The sequence below is a fragment of the Populus nigra genome, chromosome 4 (genome assembly GCF_951802175.1).
Source record: "Populus nigra chromosome 4, ddPopNigr1.1, whole genome shotgun sequence".
NCBI classification, from domain to species: domain Eukaryota; kingdom Viridiplantae; phylum Streptophyta; class Magnoliopsida; order Malpighiales; family Salicaceae; genus Populus; species Populus nigra.
In genome coordinates, this window is record NC_084855.1 from 11,125,282 (window position 1) to 11,146,017 (window position 20,736).

Here is a 20,736-nt window from a genome sequence, read left to right on the forward strand (position 1 = left end):
GTACAACATGCCAGTTTTTCTTGAAAAATTATAGAGATTTGCTAATTTATTTTATATATATACTAACAAAATCACCGAAAAAATATGGCTGTCTAGGATTTTGTCAGGTATTTGTAGGAAAGACACGGTATATTATCAACAGTTTATTTATCGGTGATCTGTCGTTAAAAATTTGGCTCGTAGGAGCTTCTAGATTTGCAGTCTCACCCACCAACTAAGCAGATAAAATTCCTTTTAATTAGCGAGACAAACATTCCAAAGTTCAACAGGAAGAAAGTTCAGCGAAAGATTGCATAAATGATGGGGTTGGAGATGTATATATGCCATTGAAATTTGCGACGTCAAAATGTGTATATATGTCATATAATAGCCAATAGAAATCCCAAAAGTAACTGATCAAGTCTTCTATAATTAATTGATTAATTAGTTGTTTAGTTATCAGAAAATAAAAGTCTCCTTTTCTTCTTTTCCAATTTTGGGCTAGGAGTCCTTGAATTCTGATCAATAGATTGCTAAAATTAAGCACACTATATTGCAGATATTTATTAATCTTTTTCGACACATATATTTCTATTCATAGGAACACAGACATGCATGCACGAGCGTAAGATCAGCTTGCAGTCCTAACAGTGTCCTTAAAAACACAACCATCGAGAACACGCCCTCTCCCACCACTCTCCATGACTTCATGAATCAGAGGTGAGAAAGGAAATGGAAAGGAAAGGAAAAAGAAAAGGAGTAAGATACAACAAAATGGCAAATTCAAACTTTATTACATGTTTTCCATTTATGCATATCTAAAGCTTGGGAAGCTGACCAGTTAGCTAGACTTGCTAACCAGCAGTTATACAAAGAAGCCTGTCTCCGAGAAACTCCTCCCTCCTTTTCTGATAAACCTTCGCTATAAATTCCTCTGTTTTCTCCTCCAACTTATTATCATATTCTTCATCTTCACTGTCTTTACCTTCTGTATCAATAACATCATCGTCATTTTCTTCATCATATTCATCAGAACCATGATAGCTATCATCATGATAACCATCAGAATTATAGCTCTGATCATCATCCTCATCATCAGTGCTAGTGCTACCACAAACTTCAACTTTTTGTATTGTTTGGTCCATTTCATACCATGGAGGAGTGAGAGAAGAAAACGAGCACTCAAGATTTTCTACTGAAGGCTCAGAGCTTCCTATAAAGATGGTGATCATGATAACGTGGAACATGAAAAACAAAGTTACTAGGCTAGGTTTTGCCACGATAATGAAGTCATAGCTAGAGAAATGAAGGTTGTTATGCTTAGATATTGAGAGTAACAAAGAGAAGATGAAACAAATGACTGTAGGCTCTCTAATCCTCATCCCCAAGTGGGTTCTCTACTTCTCTCCCTCCCTCTTCGTGGATAGCAGAATCTCTTCATGGCATGTTATATAGCCTTCTCGAGTCTTGACGACAGAGCTTAATTATTAATAAAATTATAGTAGAGGTTTTACCAAGAAGTTTCCTAAAGTCTACTATTAGACGAAAAAGAGGTTAGTTAATCACATAATAACATGATTTTTATATTACATTTGCAGACAAATGATGTCCATTTTCTACAAGTGGCCGGCCATGCATTGCTTTTTGTGTAAAGCCCTGGAAATCTGATCTTCATCTGATTGCATATTTCTTGACTCTCAAGAGAACCATAAGATAAAGAAGAAATTAATTATAGAAGAGAAAAGATCAAGCATCTGTTTAGTTCTGCTGTGCTCACAAGTCAAGCACTTCTTTTAGCTTATCATAACACTATCGGGGAAAGAAATGTTTATCTCATAATCATTTTTTACCTGTTCTCTAATTTTATTTATTTATTTTTCCAAAACGAACTATTTACTAAATACTTTTAATTTAAAGAATCGGACTGCAAACTACTTAGTTTATATGTAGAACATGACTAAATAGAGTCAAAGCAACAAAAAAAAAAGTGATTCCTCACTGCACGGGTGTTTAGCAAGTAGTAAACCAAATTGAGGAAGATTTTTTCACAAGTGACAGAAGATAGTTTAACAAATAAAAGAGTGTAAAAATTGAGAAAAAATACCGATAAGAATGCAAATCGATTACTCAATAAGAACCCCAGTCTTCTTTTTGCATGTCATTAATTATGCTTCATGATTTTTATTTTATTTTTATGTTGGGTTATATATTACGCTAATAAATTTAGTTTTTTTTTTCAATTTTAATTTTAATATTAGATTGGTTTGAAGTGGTGTTTTCAAAAAAAAAAACATTATTTGCTTTCTATGAACTTATCTCAATCTCATAACACAGATAACAAGTTTAATAAATTAAATCAGGTTGACTTGGGTTATTTTTTCATATATTTTTTAATTGATTTCTTTTATTTCATCATTCAATATTAGATTGTTGAAAATTAAACATTGTAATTTCTTTTATTTTCTTTCTACGTGGCTATCCCGATCTCATAACCTGGATCGCAGATTTAGTAAATTAACTCGGGTTGACTTTGTTAATTTTTTTAACTGATTTTTTTTTAATTGGGCTTCAGATTTTTTTTTTGTTTCTATTGGTTAGGGGTGAGCAAAAAACCAAAAAACCAATTAACTGAGAAAATCAGAAAAACAATAACTGAAAAAACCATACCGTGAAAAAAAACCGATTAAACCGATTAAAATTTTGAAAAAATCGACTGGTTTGGTTTTGGTTTTATAAGCCAGAAACTAAAACAATCGAATCGAACCAAACCTAAACAAAAACAAACCGAGCCAAACCAGAAAAAACCGAGCCAAACCGAAAAAAACCGAGTCAAATCGGTCTGAACCAATTTTTGTCCTAAAAAACCAAACTGAACCGAAACCGGTCAATTTGAACCAGTTTCAGTTTTTTTAAATAAAAAAAATTCGGTATGGTTACTTTTTTTTAACAAAAACTGAACCGAACCGAAAATGATCACCCCTACTATTGGTTATCCTAATCTCATGAATTGAGTAACGTGTTTGACAAGTTGACTTGGGTTAACTTAGTTTATTCTTTTGGGGTCCTTTTCTAATTGAATATATATATTTTTTAATTTAACCCTCCAACAACTCAAATTTTTTTTAATTTCATCTTTCAATATTAAGTTGTAGGGAATTAAGCTTCGTAATTTTATTTTTTTTGCTTTTTATGAAGTTATCTCGATCTCACAAATTTAGTTTTTTTTTTTCTTTTTTAATTTCATCATTCAACATTTGATATGTTAGAAATGGAGCTTTTTAATTATTTTATTTTATTTTTATAAAGTTATTCTAATTTCATGATTCACGTCGTGGGTTTAACATAGTAGCCTGGGTTAACTTGAGTTTTTTATCATTTTTTAATTCATATTTTTTTTATTTCATCATTGAATATTGAATTGGTTGGAAATTGGACTTTGTAATTTTTTTAATTTTCTTTCTATAGGGCTATCCCGATCTCATGACTCAGATCACATATTTAACAAGTTGTCTCAGGTTGACTCTTTTCATTGTTTTGGGTCCTGTTTTAATTGAATATTTTTAATTGGACTTTATAATTTTTTTAATTTACTTTATATGAATTATCCTGATCCTATTACTTGGATTACGAGTTTGACGGGTTAGCCAGGATTAACTTGGTTTATTTTTGTGGGTTCTTTTTAATTGAACTTCTTTTTTCAATTTCACCAACCAATAACTCAATCTTTTTTTATCTTTTATTATTAGATTGTTTTAGAATTGAGCTTCATAATTTTCTTTCTGTGGAGTTATCCTAAACTCATGGATTTAGTTTTTTTTTTTCGATTTCATCCTTCAACATTGGATATATACGTTGGAAATAGAGCTTCGGAATTTTTTTATTTGTTTTTCTATGAAGTTATCCATGTCTAATGACCTAGGTTGTGGGTTTAATAAGTTACCCAGGTTGACTGAGGTTGTTTTTTCTTATCATTTTTTAATTTTTTTTTCAATTTCATCGTTAAACATTGGGTTGGTTGGAAATTGGACTTCGTATTTTTTTTTTAATTGTTTTCCATGAAATTATCATGATCTCATGATCTGAATTGCGAGCTTGGTAAGTTAATTAAGGTTGACTAAGGTAGCTTGTTTTCCTATTTTTTAATTTAATATTTTTTCAAGTTTATTCTTCAATATTAGGTTGGCTAGGAATTGACCTTCATAATTTATTTTAATTTTTTTTTCTATATGGTTATCATGATCTCATGACTTGGGTTGCAGATTTAACAAGTTAACCTAGATCTATCCAATATGTTGGCCTCAATACTTGGAAAAAAATATGTCATCAAATATCTCACTGTATCAATATTAAAAAAAAATATCATCAAATATGCATTATATTTTGAGTTCATTATATTTTTTTATTAGAAAACAAGTTAGAACCACTTGGACATTTTTTACATTAAGAAAAAATTGATCCGACTCAAGGTGCAACACAAACCAATAATCTAGTTAAATAATAAAAAAAAGCTAATCTTCCTAGTGAATGCACATGCAAATATTTAACCCTAGCTATCTTTTTCAATTTTATATGTTTTATTTATTTTATTTTAGAGGTTAATTATGGTTTCTATGAACAAATAATTTTTATTTTTATAAATGTATTGTGCAAATATAATTTATTTATATAAAACAAAAAATTTTAAAAAAAATTATAATAATATCTTTGAAACATTATAAGATTAAAAAAAATTAAAAAGATAAATTGCTATTTTTTTAGAAAAAAGTGAACTAAACAATTTAAAAATAATAATAAGAAAGAGGATATTAATTAAAATTTAAATAAAATTATTAATGAAAAGTAAAAAAAATAGAGATAAAGTTTTAATTCAAATTCAAATAAAAATAATCAAAAGTGAAAAAAAAAAAGACAAAGATCAAGCTTGGGTATTGGCTAGATATGAAAAAGTCCAAGCCACGCGCTTGGCTGATTAAATTTTCTTGAAGGAGCAGACGTGATTTGCCTGCAAATAACATGTCATCGCTGGATATGTGATGGTAAATTAAGGTTTTAGTTTTGGTATTTCAAATATCTATTTTTAATTTATTTTTATTTATAAAATATTTTAAAAACCTCAATAAATTTATTTTTACCTCTAAAACACTATTTATTATCTTAAAAACACCCTACAAACCTCAAGAAACACATTTTTAACTCCAAAACACTTTTTAATTACTCTAAAAAATAAAAAATAAAAAAAATTATAAAACTTAATTTACTTTTTCCAACATGGTTAAAATACAATACTATCTCTATTGAACTTTTTTTAAAAAATAAATTTATTGACACTAAGTACTATCAAATTTTTTTTATAGTTAGAATGTTGTCAATATAGCACTCTCCTTTTCTTTTACGTTTTTCATTGATTTTTTCTCCTGTCAGCATCCAAGAACTACAATAAAAAAATATAATAAAATTTAAAAAAAATATAAATTAATAAAATAACAAGGATCAAATAAATACATAAATTAAAATTATAAAGCGCAAAGCTAGGTTTTCCACGTCTAAATGGGGTCTTTTTTAAAATAAATAAAAATTAGTCATGTTCTTTTAATTTTGTAACAACTTAAAGTCTCATTTAGCAAAAATCAATTTTAATTCATTCTAGAATATTCCTCGACATTTTATATATACAGTAAATATATAAATATATAAAATCATGCTAATATAACTTAAAATTGTAAAGAATAAAAGTTCGAAACTAAAAAAAAAAAGCATTGTTTATATGAACTGTATAGTCTACAATGCATCTGGGTCCGGGTACAGAATGAACGATACCATTACTTTTCCCCAATTCTTTTACTTTATTAGCAATTCTACCACATCTTGAGCATCTTCTTTTTTTCATCATTAATTCAATTGTCAGGTACTTTTCAGTTCAGCTTGCCATATCTCAAATTGAATTCCATTTGGTGAATCTGGCTATGAGTTGTAGCTGTTATACCTGTAAATTTGGTATTAAAATGCTTTTATGTAATGATGTATTAAAATGTCTGTCATATATTCTGGCTTTTGGTTCATATCTCCTAAAAACCTACCAGTACTAAGTTATCGGACGGGCTCTACGTCGGTCCACTTCACTGCTGTCAAGAACAGGCCGCCCTAGAAAGAATTGAAGGATTCACGAAAAAAATCTCGAGATACAGATCGCTGAGAGATCAAGGATTAATTAAAGGCTCGACCACCGCTAGAAGAGAAGATGACCGGAAGTCCAAGAGGGGTGGGTCAATAGGAGAAGCAAGTCATTTTGAAGGATTTCTTAGGTTTACCGGTTTTCAAAGCAAAAATAACCTGACCTGAACCAAGCTGAATTTGATTTGAACTAGTTTTCAGTTCGGTCCAGGTTAAATTTTTCAAAAATAACCACCACTCACAAACACCCATAATATCCACATGATTTCTCTTGAATATTGTGTCAAGCTAGTTTTGTAAGCCTTGCAAATTTGTTCATCCAGACTGGCACTCAATTCAAAGTGCTGATAGCTACACACTCACACCTCCCTATAACCGTGCATGTTTTGGAATGTCCTAAACAGAGGCAAATATCGTCTGCAATTTTATATAAAGGAAGTATAATTTGGTAGAAATTTTGCTATTATAAGAATTTGGCCTGGGGTTTAGGAGAACTGTCATAAATAAACTCATAACCAAGGCAAATCAAATGTGTTTACAACCAAATACTCTACCCACAACAAACCAAAGAAGCCTACTTTAGATTAGCCCTAGTAATCAGATATCCTGTCTGAGCCCAGCCAAAAAGTATGTCATTCCTAACATCCTAGTTATTCCAGAAGAAATATTCAATAAAGCAAACAGAATTTGATACGAGGAGCTACTCAGACTCCAGGATGACCAATCAATATAGTCAGTAAGAGATGCTTTGACTAGGACTCTCAAAATTAACCTTCTGGCAATGATATGTTGATATCAGTTACTGAGTTTCTCACATCCTGCATGGAGTGCATGGTGGCCCAGTTTTCTCTTTGGAAGGATGAGGAATTTTGCTGCTGCCCATGTGGAGTACCCACACTTTCCTCTCGCTCCGCAATAGACACAGGTATGACTGGTGCTGGTGCAAAAGTTGCTGGTATTGAGTCAATCTTCGGTTTCTTTGGTTTCTGGTCTTGATGATTTCCTGCCAGGAAACTGCCTACCACGACCTGATAACAAGATGTTAAAAGCAAGTATTTCAAAACTTGATTCATTTCAACTTCTGTAGGGGAATGCAGTGGAACATCAAAGCCCTTAACCCTTACTTAGTTACTGCACCTGTAGCGGGCACTGAAGGGGAAAAGCGAAGTGGAGTTTTCCATCTTTCATTTCAAATGAGAGAGAGAGAGAGAGAGCTTACCTGCACAGGACTAGCAGCCACTAGAAGTCCAGCAACACTGCCCCCTACAACACGACCATCAGGGCTTGCCAAAGAGACACTCATCCCACCCGATCTGCTCCTTGTTCCTTGACTCTCAGTAGGCATAAATGATCCAGACAAGGAAAGTATTTCAAAGCGACCCTATACAATATAGAAGAGATTAAAAACTCCATACATCAACTGAACCTCGTACCCTTCCAAAATATTTTTTTTAAAATGAATTTCCAAATACAATTGCTTTTAAATTCTACTGGGAATAAAAAAGCACAACCGAAAACTTGCATTTCCCATCCCTCTTTGTTGGTAATTAACCCAGGTTGAATCCATGTAGGAATTAGACTGTTGAAGGGTATGCATCATTAGACATTTATGTTTTATGATTTGGAGAGTCGGAATATGCTTCTATAAATATAGGAGCCTGGTCTTATTTTATGTGTAGAGGATAGAAAAAACAACTAAGCCATGTACGTGGTTTAGAAAGAGTTGTGCTGTGTGGGCTGAGTTACAGCTAATTGGTTTTGAGGGTTTTAAACAAATTAGTGTGCACTGTTAATGAGAGGTCTTTAATCAATAAAGCACTAGTTTGGGTATTTTAATTTCCTATAATCTCCCTTCATATTACTAAAACCAATACTTAGACAAGCCAGATAGATGTCAACACGTATGAAAAGAGTTGGCAACTCTCTGCTATTTCCACAAAATTGACCATCCAGCATCAGCCAATATCCATCAACTGTCAGAGAAACAGCGTCTCAATTTTGACATAATTTAACAGTATACTCATGTTCAACTAGGTCAATTCTCCAGTGTAGCAGTAAAAGACAACAACAGAAGTGCATTGATGTTGAAGTTACCCAGAGGAATGGCATCTTGGACATTGTATTACCAGAAAAACCCTATGAACCTTGACTTGATTATTCCAGCATAAAAAAAAGCTTTTCACATTACATGGATTATATGAGTTTACAAGTTTCCGGAGAAAATAAGGATACCTGACTATTTGAAACATGTGCTGGTCCGATCCAAGTTACAAAATTCTCAAAATCAAATAAATTCTAAGATTTCCCAACTTGTTAACTTTACCCAGAGAGAAACAAATTTGCAGAAGATCACTTCAAAACTCCAAGACATCCTATACTTTTACAAAATCAAATCCATGCAAATATAAACTACAAGAAAGCTAAAACAATAACAAAACTGGTTAAATCTTAAATTTAGTAGATGCACTCGTTTTAATTGTAAAGTTAACATGAGTTGTTTAAGAAATAGGATGGAATGAGAGAACGGCAGACCTCATATGTCAAAGTACCCCCAGAAGAATCGGGTTGACGAAGAGTGACATTTGAAATTACTCCATTAGCAGATAGGATGCAAATAGCACGAGGCCCTTGTTGTGAAAATGATATCACCTTCATGGTAACATCCTTGAAAACCATAAAAAGATTACAAGTGAAGTAGACTTTAAAGAACCAAAGAAGATCACGAGTAAAGCTAAAGAGAACAGTCATGCAGAAGTTAATTTGCAATTTGTCATTTCACGGGAAAAAAGAAGAAGAGTATTACTGTAACAAAGTTAATTTGCAATTTGTCATTTCACGGGAAAAAAGAAGAAGAGTATTACTGTAACTCAATCCCTTCCATAACTAATCAGATGAGTGACCAAAATTAATTTTGGCAAGCATTTCAGAAATGCCAGTGCTGAATACAGACAATCAGTTACCACTCACCAAAACAACTTGCAAAAAAAGGATGATACATAAAATAGAAATGGAATGTACCAAAAACTGGTTCTTGATCCTTTTAAATATCCATCACGATTTCCCTGAATGCTAATATATTCTCCAGTCTTTTTAGATCAGTTAAATTGAAACACCATGTGAAAAATTGGATAGCAGACTTTCACGTGGAACAAATTACTAAGAAGTATCATCCATCAACAGAAATGAAAAAAAAAATATATAATTGATAAAGAAAACCAGTGTGCATGCACAAGTCAGAAAGATGATCTGCTTCGAGGGAAATAACTCTGCAATGAAATCTGACAGTCAGGACTTGGGATATAAAAACTTGTGTTGCTATTAGAGGCATTCATGCTGCATGTTTTCTGAAAATGTGTTCATTTAAGTTCACAAGCCATATAGAAATTTATTAAATAAAAAAATTGAAAGTGCAAACAATTTCCATATCAGCATAATCCAAATGTAAGTTAAAATTTGTCAGTCTTCGGTCAAGCATACCTCGCCAGCATTAACAGTGATGACATGGGGCGTAAAATTTGTGCCAACAGAATTAGCAGCCCATTCACCTAAAAAGTAACCATCAAACAACACCAGTGAATTCAAAATAAAGTCAGCAATTTTCCCCTAACAAACAATTTAACCTTTTTTTTTTCTGAAAGCACATGTTCAATTTTCTTTCATTTACTACTTTAGAGCACGGTATCTCAAAGCACGTTACCCCACTTTTTTAGAAACAAAGGAAAATGAAGGATAGGAGAAACAAGTACAGCAATATATAATGTACAAGTTGGACAAACTAAAGGAAACAGCTTTCGGACAGAACTTGGTACAATTATTAGCAAGCCACACATATTTCTTTTTACATCTTGAACAGTGAAAAACTTCCCAGAGTCAAGTCAATCTCATGAAGAGAAGCTTAAGCAACTGACAATATCTCAAATTGATTATCATTGAAGTTGAAGCAAAATGACATTGCACTGAAATTGTTGCCACAAGGTAAGAAATTTCCACAGTTTGATAACTGGATATTGTATTATGGAAAACATTTCTCAATGAGTAGATATACCATATTATAAAGTGAAAATTCATGCGAGTCAATTGTACATACATATGGAAGGACATTATGCATTACAGCTCAGAATTCTACAGGGCTTCAAATCCCCAAGCTCCAGGCAAATTAGTGTTCCAACCACCAATTTGCACCTGGAAAGCCTTGGGCTACTTATACAGGGTTATAGCCTGCCATGCAACTTCATCGGTGATTATATTGACAAGTGTCAAATTCTAAGGCATGACTCCAGGAGGGGCAAGTTTGACAAGCATTAAACAAGATATTCCATTGCTTTAGAAGTGCGCTAGAAGAGAAGAATCTGTGTCCATATGGAAAAGAGAATTTAAAACTCAAAAAAATTCAGAAAAAGACAGTTTTCTCAATTGAATAATGGCACCCAAGGAAGGACAGGAACGGAAATAACATTTTGCAAGCTATTTTCTAATGCAGTCACTGTAACTAAAGACATTGCCGAAGAATTCCAAACTTAACATGCACTGTTTCTGCCATCAGAGCATATTGTTCAATCCTCGTCAAAAAAGCAAGGAATATTCTCACTCTCATGCCAACCCAACAAAAGCCCACTTTGTTATTTTCAGAACCAGCACTATATAATTCCAAATATAAACAACAGCATTTCACAAAACTGTCCCAGGTGAGCTTTCAATGAGTGTTATTAGGGGGTGAGTTCACATTAAGGGAATCTTTGGTGTTTGAGGGACCTGTGTTCTTCAAATCAATCAAAACAATAATTCAAAAACCCAAATTGCACAACTAAAAAACAAGTTTGGAGACCAGTTCAACTATAACAAAAGGAAACAACGACTAAGTCATTAATATGAAAAATTAAAATCATTGTTATTCATACCATTCTGATAATAGAACAAACTCATTCCTAAAGAAATGGGCTTGAAAAGGGAAAAACATACCTAAATTCTCCATTCCCAATTTTTTGTACTTCTTTTTCTCATAACTACCAGGCCACACTTTTCCCGGCTTTCCAGCAGAGTAGTCTCCACCAGGTGAGGGGGCCGAAGCAGAGATAGGCATCGGTGATAATGCCCTAGCGACCGCCCCATCCGGTCCATATTTCCTTGGCCTCCCTCTTTTTTTCTTTTCTGTAGTTCCTCCAGTCAATCCAGCACCAACTGGTGGCACCTCTACGGCTGGTGGTGACACTACAAACTGGCCAGGATTTTCAGTCCTAGGAGCCACGTGATAGTTTGATGGAGCTTCTGCTCCTATCACTGTTACCCCTGCACTTAATCCTTCTCTTCCTTCCATGCATAAACTATTCAACAATCACTACAGCTAACAATCCTATTTTCCTGCTTCTGCAACACAGAAATTCATAAAAAATAGAATCAAAATGAAAGGTTAACAGACAATAAATTAAAAAAAAATGATCTCAGTATAAATAAAAACACAGGAAATTTAATTCAACCTAAATATTAGCATTTTAATTCCGAATTACCATACACAGAAAAACCTAGAGATCATAACCTAAAAAAAATCATATATAAAAGTAAAAAAGGAAGGGAATTTTAAAAAAGAAACAACAATTTGCTTTAATCTTCAAAGATCAAAACCACGAACTTTCACATAAAAGAAAAGGAACTGTTAAACTCTACTTCTTTAAAAAGATGTTAACTAAAAAAAAAACAACAAAATGTTAAAAGATCATGACCTGCAACAACAACTTCAGGACGTAGAGAGGATTCTCTTCAGAAACTGTTGCCTCTCTCTGAGTCTTTTTCACATTCGCTTAGCTTCTTCAAACAGTACTGGCACTTTCGAAGTTTCTTTTAGCAAAACACTCAAGAAAAAAAAAGGAACAGGAAAAGAAAGAGAAGAAACTGTTTGCTTCCTGGGAAAAAAAATTTTCTCGAGAAAACAATAGTCTTCCCTTGTCGGAAAAATAATCCACTTGCCTTGCCGGTCTGAACAGAAACCAGAAAACGAAAAAAAGGGAGTGGTAAATAAATAAATAAAGTACGAAAGGGAAAAAACGAAAATGAACATTTAAGTAAGAGTAAAGCAACGATTTAAAAAAAATATTAATTATTTTTGCTAAACCCGATAAATACAATTGATTTAAGGGAAATTTCACGTCCGTGAGGGGAATTGAAATTTGAAATTTGAGTTAAATATGGTTAATTTTGTAATTTTATTGATAGAGCATGTGAAATAAGGTAAAAAAGTGGATTGCTTTTTCTAAAACAAAATAAATAAATAAATTATGGGTGTTAACATTTAAAGCTGCAAAAAATATAGGCGTTGGATGACCAACTTTTTTTTTTTTTGTTGCCGCTGACCTACTTTTTGTCTTTTTCGGTGAATGAAAAATCTCATTCTAACCATTGCCACTTGTTGTCATTGAGAATTACAAACTGTGCCACTGCTCTGTAGTCAGCAAATCTAGATTTTTTTTCCCACCATCCAAGTGTACAATGTTGAGTTTTATGAACGATTATTTTTTAAATTATTTTTTATTTATTAATTTTTAAAATTTATTTTTAATATCTGTATATTAAAATAATCTAAAAATATTAAAAATTTTAATTTAAAATAAAAAAATTATTTTTTTATAATAATATTTTTCTACCATAAAAACACAAAAACAAACGGGGCCTATATATTTATATTGTAGTTGTTTTTATGATTGTAATTTTAAAAAATTAGGTTTAAGAAAAGCATTTGTTGTTATTGATAGTTTAATTAAAATATATATTTTGTTAAAATTGATGTTAAACAAAAAATAATTTGAAATTGTTTGGTTAAAATTATAGTTAAAAGTGATATTAATAATAAAATAACATGTAGTAATTTCATGACTTCAAATTATAAAATAAAAATATGATTATTAATACATAATAAATATAGCAAAAAACCATAAAGGTCCTAAAAAGAATATTTATAATAAATGTATCAATTGTGGAGTTTTTATTATTATTAATATGAGTGTCAAAATCAGCTTGCGTATGCCTCAACTAATCCCACGGGCTCTGAAATTAACGACTATGTAAACTTCCAGTGGCCTTAAGATTTGTGGAACTTAAAATGGTGACCTCTAGAAAGCAAATCTAAAATCTGACTAGTTAAGTTACAACCCTTACGAATATAATTATTATTATTATTATTATTATTTATACATGTTTATGAATATAAACTAATTTTATTATTTTATTAAACTAATTATGACCAAGTCCATGGTTTGCAAGACTTTACGAACATGTAATAAAATCAATTAAAATCTCATGATGATGAAAATACATGATCATGCTGAGATATTTTTAATTAAAAATAATTTTTTGATTAATCTATAGAATTCAAAATAATAATTTCTAGAAAGTAAATTTAAAGTCTGATAATTGAGTTAGAACTATATGAATATAAATATTATTATTATTATTTATACATGTTTATGAATATAAACTAATTTTATTATTTTATTAAACTAGGCTTGCAAGACTTTATGAACATGGATTAAAATCTCATGATGATGAAAATGCATGATCATGCTGAGGTTTTTTTAATTAAAAATAATCTTTTGATTAACCTGCCTTAATTTCCATCCATTTTAAATGTCATATATTTACCACACTCATGTTTTTCAATTTCACTATTCATGCAATCGCAGCCTCTTATCATGGAAACATATAATCACCGTACCATTCATTTAGTTTACTTTTCATTCTTGCCATTTGACTTTTGTCAACTCATTCCATCCATTTTTCATTAATAAAACATATTACAAACCTTTTCTTTTCATTTAAATACAAAAATCAAAATAAAAGTTAAGTAAAATTAGAAATTAGAAAATAAAAATTCAAAGCTTCTCCTCCCTCTCCCTTTCCACAATCCTCTCCATCATCGTCCTTGTCAATATAATCCATCACAATTAGAAAAATTGAACAAAATCCGGCAAGCAACATGCCCAACCTCTTCATTTGCTCACCTCTGCTTCTTCATTCCTCCCCCTCTGCCTCCACACGACACCTTTGTAAACACAGCCACCATAAAGCAACAAGCATACCCAACGACAATTGACACAACAATTAAACTTCTCCCACCACCACCACAATCACACACCCAAATATCAATTAAACTCATACCCAATCACACCACCATCTTCACCGCTACAAGCAATACCAAGTCCCGCCATTTTAATTGTCAAAAACCCAAACAGATCTCGCTGGAGTTGAACCATATACGGGTTCCAGTTTGGAGCATAAGAAACACAACGAGACTTTTGGAGGTTGGGGTTGAACCATATACTGGTTCCAGTTTGGAGCATGTCGTGGGCACAAAGACTGGAGGCTAGAACAGATCTCCTTGATACGTGAAAGATTTGGGGGAGATGAGGCTATTTTTGTCAGATGGAGAGTGGGTTTGTAACAGTAAAAGAAAAGTGTATATTTATCCATGGAGAAGCTACAATTTTCAGCGTAGCGCAAACCGAGTTTTGAAAGGCATGGACAACCCTAGTTGTAAAATAAATAAATAAATAAAATAAGAAATACGATATGTTTTTTTAATGAACATGTTTGAGAAAGAACTATAGACATGAGTAGGCGTGGTGACTGCCATGGACGGAGGCATGTTAAAGATTTAGGTGGGCTGTATTCAAGTAAAGATTTTTTTAATATTTTTTGATTATTTATGAAAAAGAAATTTTATAATTTTTATTTGAGTTACAAATTTTTTTTGAAAATTTATATAGGGTCTTTTAATATGATGTTTTTTGAGTTAAAATTTCAGAATTTTTGGAGAAATTCAAAAATTTAATGAAAAATCATAATATGACCAGTTTTATGTTATTGGACGTAATTTTCAATCCGACCATCAGATTGAGTTGAAATTTTACGAGGGATCTTAAAATATATTGAATAAAATCTGGTTAAAATTTTAGGATAAACAGAGCTTGGTAGTACTAATAAAAAAAACCGTCAAATAAAAGCAAAACGACTCATTAAGGGTAAAATAATTATTTATCATTAAAAAATAAAACAAATCAGCTCTTCATTCTTTTTATATGTTGCGGATTGGGCATAAGCAAAGTAAGAAAAGAAAGAAAAGAAAAGGTGAGAGAGAAAGAAAGAAAAGTAAAGGAAAAACATTAAAAAAAATCAAAGGAAAAAAAAAAGAGAAAATAACATTGTAAACTTACAAAATCCAACTTATAAAACATTAATCTAAGAAAGAATTCAGATTGATATGAGATTGTTATTTTATCTTGGTTGAGGGGTTATTACAATATTAATTCAGATTCAATTATAGATGAATTATATTCCATAAAACATCGAAGTATGTAACTTTAATAGTAAGTTTGTTTTTACTTTTACTTTAATTTTATGTACTTTTAAATTTATTTTTTAATATTTTAGATAGTGTATTTGAATTAAAATTTAACCGTTGGCTTTAAAAAATTACGTATATAAATAAATAATTAATTTTTTTAAAAAATATATATATTTATTTAATAATCAAGTACAGCAAAAATTCCTGGCACCGCACTCGGTGACTGCATCACCTTATTGAAAGGATCAGGCTTATCATGTGATCGAATCTGAACGAGAACGCAAGCATGGGGCAGGGAAGATTTTGCAAGAAGCATACGACTCTTTTCTTTTTCTTTTTTAATCGGAGAAGAGGGCGCTGAAAAAACAAACAGTAAAAATGTCAGGTGGTGGTATATTAGCAAAGGAGAGTTTGAAAAAGGAAACATTTGATTTATTGAATAATGGAGGTGGTCGGGCGGGCATGCTACTCTAGTTGTCGTGTTTCTAATTATGATCCTCACCTTTGAAAATCTTGACTCAGTCTTTTGTTAGTTAAAATATGTATGCGTATGCGTCCATCTTTATCTTTTAAACACTCTTGCTTGGTTTTTCTTCTTGTTGTTTTCCGGGGTGCTTCGCATAGTTTTTGTTTTTATTTTTAGATATTTTTAAAAAATATTAAATTAATATTTTTCCGTGTTTTTTATGATTTTATGTATTACTATCAAAAATTAAAAAATATTTTATTTTATTTTATTTTCAAATAAAAATTATTACACACCAATATTATAAATATTCCCTTGCTGTCATGTTTGGAATGAAATTGTCACTTTGTCACAGGTGGAATGTAAGGTGAAAAGGACTATATAGGTGATATCTATAGCTATTGATTTTTTCAAGCCCACTACCCATCAAGATCAAGTACCCTTTTTTTTTTTGTAATATATATATATATATATATATATATATATATATATATATATATATATATATATATATATATAATCTCAAAGTATTTTACCACAATGATAGCATCTCAAAATTATATTGGGGGCAACTAGTGATAATAATGACAGTGATCTCGACCATTTGACCATTGCATCTGCCATGGCTAGTGTCCCAATACACAAATCGTAGGTTTAAGTTATAGACTCCCCCTGTTTTTGGATTTTCTTATAAAAAAAATAAAAACAGTAAATTTAAAGTTTTTACAAAATGATAACGTTTAAAATTTTATGAAATATCACGATTATAACATCTACCAAAAGATTTGATGTTTTATTATGAACTGCACAATATAATTTATGATAAAAAAAATTAAGAGTTATTTTTGTTTTTGTTTTTTTAATAATTTTTTTAATATTTAATTTTTCTCTATTATAACATTATCTAAATGGTGTGGGGGAATTACTGTCCCCACACATAAAACATTATGTTTTTTCAAAGTGTGATTTGAAACCCTTCAGTTATATATTCTATATTTTCAAGAAAAAAATTATTTTTTTAAAATAAGAGTTGAAACCCTTAATATATATATATATATATTATATGTTTTCAGGTTATTTATATATACTGATATTAAAAATAATTTTTAAAAATAAAAAAATATTAATCTATCAATTTAAATTAACCAATTAAACAGTATTATCGTATCATTTACAATGAATAGCAAAAGATATTGCAGCGGAGAAGACTTCACAAAACCAAAGATACTATTTGGGAAGGGGCTCCAAAAACATCTCAGCAGATTGCAGAGAAGGCATCTCAAGCGAAGGGCACTGTCCTTGAAGGGAGCCTAGGCAAAAGACACTGTAGTTGAAGGGCCTCAAAAATCCACCCAGAATGCTGCAGATACGGGAAGGACACTATTGTTGGAAGGGACTAAAGAAACTACCCATTATCTTGCAGAGAAAGGAGCACAGGTAAAGGACACCATTGTTGAAAGGGCTCAGAAATCTACCCAGTATGTAGCAGAAAAGGGAGCACAGGTAAAAGACACCATTGTTGAAAGCGATAAGAAAACTTCAGAGTATGTTGCAGAGAAGGCAGTAACAGCTAAAGATGTGATAGCGCAAAATGGCAAAAAAGTGGTTCGTTGCGTAGAGAAAGTGACAAAGAACTTGTTCATTATGGAGACATTTCATTGAATGTAGTAGGTGATAATTGATATCATGATTTCCAATAATAATATATAATGAAATATTGTATTTTTAAATCATTACGTTAATTAAATATTATAATTCTTTTTTCATTTCACTATTTATTTACCTTTTACTATTAATTTGTATTTTATATGTTTATTGCCCAATTTATTTTCATTTTTTAGTCTTAGTTAAATGATTATTTTACATGTGTAAACCAACCAATAAGTACGGTCCAGTGGAAAGTTTATATGCATAAATTAGATAATTAACATGTAAAATGTAAATAAATAGTAAAATGACACAAAAGTAAAATATTTTGGTAAAATAACATGTTTTTGGATATCGTGATTCAAAACTAGTATAAAATTTTAATTAATATTACAATTCACAACTATAATATTTATTTAAATTTATAATTAATTAGTCAACTAGTTCATTAAACCAGTCGATTCGTTGTAGGAAAAATCATAAAATTACCAAAATTAGAGCTCAATGGCCTAGACCTATCCACGCAATCTGTCTAGAGCAAATCTCCATCTAGTTAAGACAAGCACACCCCGACTATTTAGAATCACTTATGAGAACTACAATGTCAACAATAATTTTTTAAAATTTTAATTGGAGCATGTTTTAAAGTTTACAAGTTAGACAAATATATATGTTTTTACTCATAAAGCATATTTGAAATAAAAAAATCATAAAATTATGATTTTTGTGTGAAACAATCGACTGGTTATACAACTGTAACCAACCAGCTGATATGTCATTTAACAATTGTCACGCTTCAAAAACATAATATATTTAAATATCATTATTTTAAAGTAAAACAACTATTTTAAATTAGAAGTTAAGGTCTCATAACTATTAAAGAACTATCTTAACTTAATAGCTTAAGCTATTAGGTGATATTTTAGGATATAATTTATATTATTTTCTAACAATAACGATATGAATGTGTGTTAAAGAAACAAGATGAAGCTTTTTTTTTTTTTAATGAAGATTTGAACCCTTTTTTACAGCTTAGAGTTCAGACTCTTATATATCTTTGAATCCATATGGAAGTGTCAGTGTAAGGGTATGAAATGATGGTTGTATATTTGCCACTTATAGTAATGGACTCACGGACTAATTCTAAAGCTGTTTTAATTCTAAGCTGTGAGCGATGTCCTGTTCGAGTTAGGGCGTGTATTTTTTATAAGAGTTTGAAACAGTCGGGGTTTTACTTACTTACCTGAACTCACAAAGTGCGCTTTCTAGAAAATGGGGTTTTCTCGAATCTAAAAAAAAAAAAAGTACTATTAATAAGGAACTTTAGTCTAATTCATGAGATGATGGAGATTAAAGGGTGTATTCTCATTTAATCCATGTGTTGATGGAGGACACCCTTCGAGCCGACTTACAGTAAACGAGGGTCTTGAGAAAAATTATAAATTGAACATTTTAAAATATTTAAGAAATATTTTTATTATTATTTTTATGTAGGTCCGAGGAATGAAGCATTTGACAATTTTTATTTCATACTTGGAGCCTTTTATTAACTAAGGGCAATCTTTATTTTATAAAGTATAATTAACATATATACCTTATTTATTCTTGAAAGTTTTTATTAAATAAAGATATCCTTAATTTTAGTAGGCTCTAGACTTCCCCGACCAACATGGGAAGGGCAGGTGAAATATAAATCCCTGTTTGTTTTTGTGTTTTAAAAATATTTTTTAAAAAATTTAAATTATTTATTTATTTTTTCTTTGTTTTAAATTAATATATTTTTAATGTTTTTAAATTATTTTAATGCGCTAATATAAAAAATAATTTTTTAAAAATAAAAAAAATATTATTTTAATATATTTTTAAATAAAAATACTTTAAAAAATAACCACAATCGTACTATTAAACATACTTTTAGATCTCGTACATTTTCACCGAGTTAGGCATTCGATTCGGGTTGGAGCTAATTTACCTGAGGGCATGGTTAGTACGTTGATCCTCCGGCCCATTGGCCCATTGAATGAAGTTTTATTCGAAGGTCTGTTCTACCTTTGAGCCAAAATTCAGCACCGTCATTTTTTCAAGGAGAAAAAAAAGAGAGAAAAAACCTACAGTGGTGATGGTCATCGCTATTAAAGACGTTCAAATTGAATCTCGGTTCAAAATTTCAACGCGGATATCATTTATGTTCCCTCCAATTGCTTACACCAGTTTTACTGTCATGGTTGAAGACAGCTACGGATGGAATAATTTAAGAATTTAAGTGCCTGATATATACTCTTTTTATTTCACAAATCAATACCGCCACCACAAACATATATGATAATATTTTTAAAAAAGTATATATTACATCACAATCACAATTAAAATTAAACAAAAAAAAGGCAGTCAATTAATGCTTGCTTTTGATAAATTTAAATGAAATTATATTGATTTAAAACAATTTAAGTTAGGAGAACTAAATCTGAATAATACACAAATATTCAATCATCTTTCTTTGGAAGAATTAGGAACTAAGTGCACAGGCAAGGGAAGATCAGTCCTAAGTATTTCTTGGTCACTCCATTTTTTTAAATTTGATTCTTTAAAATATATTTTTTATTAGACTTAATAATGTTTTTTTAGTTGTCTAGATATGGAGATTATGTAATGCCTGAGAAAAACTTTCAATCCTTAATTGATGATTGATTTTGCAAAATAAATTTTGATTTTATTTATCTAAAATAATTAGAGCTTGAGAGATCAAATTTTAGATCGTAAACAATTGAAAGACTAGGATTGATAAACAATGATAAATGGGTTAGCGAGCAGTGAGTATGACTCTTTTCGATATCGAAATGTCATTGAAATTATATATATATATATATATATATATATATATATATATATATATATTTTATCATTTTATCATTTAATATTGAATTGGTTGAAAATTGAGTTTCATGTTATTTTTTTTCCTGATTGAGTAATCTCTGTTTCATGGTCTGAGTCACGGATTTAAAAAAATAACCTGGATTAACATTGTTTTTTTACCTTTTTTTTTTACTTTAATTTTTTTTAATTTATTAATATTGAATCTGTTAAAAATTGAAATTCCTGATCTTTTTCTGTTTTTTTTTCTACGGTCTCATGTGACTACAAT

General features: G+C 30.5%; 1 protein-coding gene across 1 annotated transcript; it reads right to left on the bottom strand.

Moving 5' to 3' along the window:
• Positions 1-6,634: 6,634 nt before the first annotated feature.
• LOC133692665 (AT-hook motif nuclear-localized protein 1-like) lies at positions 6,635-12,189 on the bottom strand. Its single transcript, XM_062113765.1, has 6 exons — positions 11,868-12,189; positions 11,110-11,514; positions 9,628-9,695; positions 8,683-8,814; positions 7,370-7,531; positions 6,635-7,178 (listed from the first exon to the last, which is right to left on the bottom strand). Exons 2-6 carry the CDS (start codon positions 11,462-11,464, stop codon positions 6,918-6,920), a joined length of 978 nt encoding a protein of 325 aa, XP_061969749.1. The 5' UTR covers positions 11,465-11,514; positions 11,868-12,189; the 3' UTR covers positions 6,635-6,917.
• Between the last annotated feature and the right edge of the window lie 8,547 nt (positions 12,190-20,736).

Excerpts from the sequence above, each read along its gene's own strand:
- LOC133692665 (XM_062113765.1), bottom strand. The coding sequence starts at position 11,464 with ATGGAAGGAAGAGAAGGATTAAGTGCAGGGGTAACAGTGATAGGAGCA. Across the intron at positions 9,696-11,109 it reads ATTGGGAATGGAGAATTTAG|GTGAATGGGCTGCTAATTCT; the intron begins GTATGTTTTTCC and ends GTTACTTTTTAG. Across the intron at positions 8,815-9,627 it reads TCACTGTTAATGCTGGCGAG|GATGTTACCATGAAGGTGAT; the intron begins GTATGCTTGACC and ends ATGGTTTTCAAG.